A 4,413-nucleotide genomic window follows, 5' to 3' on the forward strand; every position below is an offset into this window, starting at 1 on the left:
AAAGCTCACAGTTTCATTCAACTGTTATTTTATACAGTTTTATAATCAATTATTTAAAATTTCTTATCTGTTATAATTTCTGTCAATTATTCCAGTTTAACAACATTGGGCAGACTCTCATAACGGACGTACACGCTTGATTCCATCACACTACAAGGAAACAACTCTATCATCCTTTCCATTCGTTCTTTGTCTAGTAATACTGCTTTCTGATCACTGTAAAACGTGTTCGGATCTAATTTAACTCGTATTAATCCTTTCATTTTTGCCAACCTCTTTTCAATCACCATCTCTTTCATGTAGAGTAACAATCCTTTTAAATACTTTCCTTTGGGTCTCCCTTCTTGCACTATATATTCTCTTTGCAATGCCACTCTCTCCTTCCACTGTTCAAGTCTAATCTCCATTTCATCTTCATCTACACTAGTCACTGCATGCTCCGGTTCTCAGGTTCGATATTCTGTCGTTTCTATTTCCACCGTTATTTTCTTTTTACCTTTCTTTTTTTTTCAGGCTTTTTGGTGGTGATTCCACACGCGCGCTCTTTCTATCTACAGTTATTTCATCTTCCTTTTTCTCTTCCTCTTTTTCTTCTTCCTCTCTTTCTGCGTCGTTACACCCTTCTATTTCTCCAACCTGTGCTTGCATATGTCCCCTACTTTTACATTTGTAACATATTGGTGGTTTCCCCTCCACCACAACGCTCAGTCGGGTTTCGTCGGGGAGCACCAATTCTTCAACTTAATTGTGCAGGTCTGGCAGGGTTATATGGATTAACACGTCCACACCAAAACTCCACCAGATGATTTCTCTTGATTTTTCAACTGATAAGACCTCCACTGTACCCTTTCAGTTGTGAATAATGGCTGTCACCAGCCACTCTGCATCCATTTCCGGAGGTACTTTACCAATTCTTACTCTTGCTGCTCTTCTTCCACAATAAGTAGGCAAAAGTGCCCACCTAGCCGTTCTCAAGGACACAGTGGAGTGCCATTTTGCCTACTCCTCACTCGTAAAGCGTACCTCCACCGTGCCGTACTTTCTTCCTCTTGCATAGAACGTGGTTAATTGCTTAATCTCACTTAAGCACTGCTCAATCGCTTCAATTTCTGATATTTCAATTTATTTCGTCTTGACATTAAGCGTTCTGTATACTATGATCTTCTTTTCTGCTCGTTCAACTGCTTCTCTTGGCCGTGTTACTCTCAGACAGTCTCCTTCCTTTTTACATAAATCCTTGAATTTTTCTAAATTCTTTCACTCAATGTGGATCTCTTTCATTTGCATTGCCTCCGAGATTGAGAATAGGAAGCCGGACATAGTCCCACCTATTTTCAGTTTCATTCGTTTTCTTGTATAGTGCTTTATCTTTGCAATCTTTCATCCTACACAAGCCTGACCTTCCTACTTCTAATGAAACCAAGAAATAATCGGAAGCCTGCCTATCCACAGGTATTCTTGGTACGTTTAAAACCTGGATTTACCTATATGTCATTCCTCGAGGACGCCTTGGGGAGGTCTCTTCGTATAGGAAGTTCCAATATCCACAGTGTAAGGTAGTCAGCGGTTTCCATTAGAAATGGCTGAGTTCCCAACAGCCACGGTGCCTGAGTAACATCGCCCTGCATGGAAAACACTAGTTGATACACGCCATCAATAATTTAAGGGAATACGTGGTTATCTCCGAAGAAAATGTGTTACACTACCGAGGCACCTACTGCCCTAAACTCTTTCAGACTGTTAATGATGTCAGAACAAGACAGAAGTGGAGAGCGGTAGAGGACGTCGAGGTGAAGGCAGCAGACACCATCTATCTACATGTACATTATGGTGACGCATCTGGTGCATTGTGAAATAATTCATTATATATGTATTGATAGAACAGATCTCATTGATGGATCATTTATGCTGCCGAAGCTCTATGCTATAAGCAATATAGATATAGTATCCGTTGCATCAGTCTTCTTTCGAATGTGTCAGTACACATGAATATCTCAAAATGTTAACCATTGAAAATTAGTGGCTACACAGACCAGACATATGTGTTCTACTTTCAATCTAGAGAAGCTTCATAGTCAGAAATTTGATTACTGGTAATTCAACGCTTTTTACCAGCAAGCCAAATTTGCTACCGTAAATCCTTTGAGACTGTTATTAAGGTCAAAACAAGACGTAAATGTAGAACAGTGGAAGCCGTCAAGATTTCTGTTGGTCTACATTTTTCTATGGCTGAGTAGCCGTATTTTAACATTTTCTACGTGGCCGAGTAGCCATTTTCTCTATAGCCGAGTAGCCATCATTTCATTTTCTACATGATAGAGTAGACATCTTTGAGTAATGTCGAAATCGTTCTCTTCCTTTCAAAGACCAACATTTTGATCTTGTTTAGTCTCCTCCATTAAAATACTGTTCGTGTTTGCGCTTGGTGAAACCAATCACATCTGCAAATAAATATATACAGACTTCTTTATGATCTACTTTGTAATTCTTATCCAAGATGAAAAATTACTCCGCATTTTCGTTTTGGTTTCCTATGTAGAGATTTGTCATCCCTTGTGCGCAATGACGCAATGGGGGAAAACGAATGCTACTGCGACAACTCGGTGGTTGCTGGTATTAGTGGCAGACTGAATCACATCCTCCTTCGTCTTGTTCGATGATCTCTGGGTGTTACTCAGGTTGCCTATATTTAAGTGAGTTAGTAGACATTGTTTTCTAAATTGCCGAGGAACGTCGAAAGTGCTCTCAACTTCTCAAAGACTAACCGATAATCTTCTTTAGTCTCTTTCATTAAATCAATAGGATTAATAACAATCCCATTGGCACAATCTTCTTTAATCTCTTCGAGCTATTTTCACATTGCAATACTTCCAACATTTCCCCAAACCGTCTTTTGAACTCACCATGTTCTATGTTCCTGGAGGAAAACAGCCAACTTCGTTGGAAGAGTAAAACAATTGTTTTCAGATCTTCTTAGTAATTTTTATCCAAGACGAAAACGACTAACGCGTGAAAAGATAATAAAGAAAACGAAAGGCATTTATAATTATACAAACACTGAACGACAGAGATATGCACATGCCTATACACACATATAATATCCTTTCTGTGAAAGGCACAAGGACTGGAATTTTGAGAGAGAGGGTTAATGGATTACAGCGACCTCCGCACTTCACTGATACACATACCACCGACTGCGAAAGGATGAATGGAAAATTCGACCTCGGCTGAATTTGAGCCCAAAACGGAAAGATGGATGAAATACCTCTAAGCGTTTCACCCGACGTGCTAATGAGTCCTCCAGATCACCGCCTCACACACATGATATGAAACCTCGATGCGAACCCAAATATTTATGCGAACACAAACATTGATGCGAACTCAAAACTTGATGCAAACCCCAAACCATAACGTTCTCATCCACCTTCTCACACATTCGCAGTAACGTATATAAAGAGAAAGTGAGTTAGAGAAGGGCAAAGAAAAGGTAAGAAAGAAAATAGGAAGATATTAAATATTTACAAATAAAGAGTCAAGGAAATAGTATCAGTATAACTGATTCTACTTACAACTCAAGCATTGAGACGTTTACGAATGATCCTTTTTCAATTTTCTGGATTTTGTTATTGGATAGAAATCTGTAATATAAAAGAAGATGCATAAGAATTAATATAGAAGAATTTAGTCATAAAAATTTGAAATATGTCAAATGAATTAGATGTAGGAAGAGAAGAAAAAAAAGCAGTAGTAAACGAATTAGATAATGCGAGATGATGATGATGATGATAATGATAAGTGATGACATCGATTGATAATGACGATGAAAGAAATGATGATATCATTAATTATAATGTCATTAATGGTGATGTATGTGGTTGGTGTTGGTGTTGATGATGTAGTCCTGCTTACGATTCTGCTGATGCAGTGGATTATGATGATGAGTGAAACTGATGACGTCGATGATGATGGTGGTAGTGATGATAAAATTAGAAAGGGTGGGAGGGATGAGTAAAAGAAGCAAAATGTATATCTTGATAAATAAGGTAGAGATAAAGTAGAAGACAACAGAGAAACATGAGATAATGTACATATTTATATGCGTATATATATATATATATTTGTGCATATATATATGTATGTGTGTGTGTGTGTATGTGTATATATATGTATGTGTATATATATGTGTATATATATATATATATATATATATATATATATAATATTTATTCATGATGCTGATTATTGCGATGATGATGATGATGATGATGAAGTGAAACGTAAGAAATTAGAAAGGGTGGGAAGGATGAGTAAAAGAAGCAAAATGTATATCTTGATAAATAAGGTACAGATAAAGTAGAAGACAACAGAGAGACATGAGATAATGTACATATTTATATGCGTATATATATATAT

The 4,413-nt window shown here is 37.3% G+C and overlaps 1 protein-coding gene across 1 annotated transcript in view; it reads right to left on the bottom strand.

Moving 5' to 3' along the window:
• LOC128251221 (decorin-like) overlaps positions 1-4,413 on the bottom strand; it is an 81,220-nt gene that overhangs the window by 19,985 nt on the left and 56,822 nt on the right. The window contains exon 3 of the mRNA XM_052977851.1: positions 3,570-3,638. Coding sequence (XP_052833811.1) covers positions 3,570-3,638 — 69 coding nt within the window. The remainder of the gene's footprint in view (positions 1-3,569; positions 3,639-4,413) is intronic.

This window comes from Octopus bimaculoides, chromosome 29, assembly GCF_001194135.2.
Source record: "Octopus bimaculoides isolate UCB-OBI-ISO-001 chromosome 29, ASM119413v2, whole genome shotgun sequence".
NCBI classification, from domain to species: domain Eukaryota; kingdom Metazoa; phylum Mollusca; class Cephalopoda; order Octopoda; family Octopodidae; genus Octopus; species Octopus bimaculoides.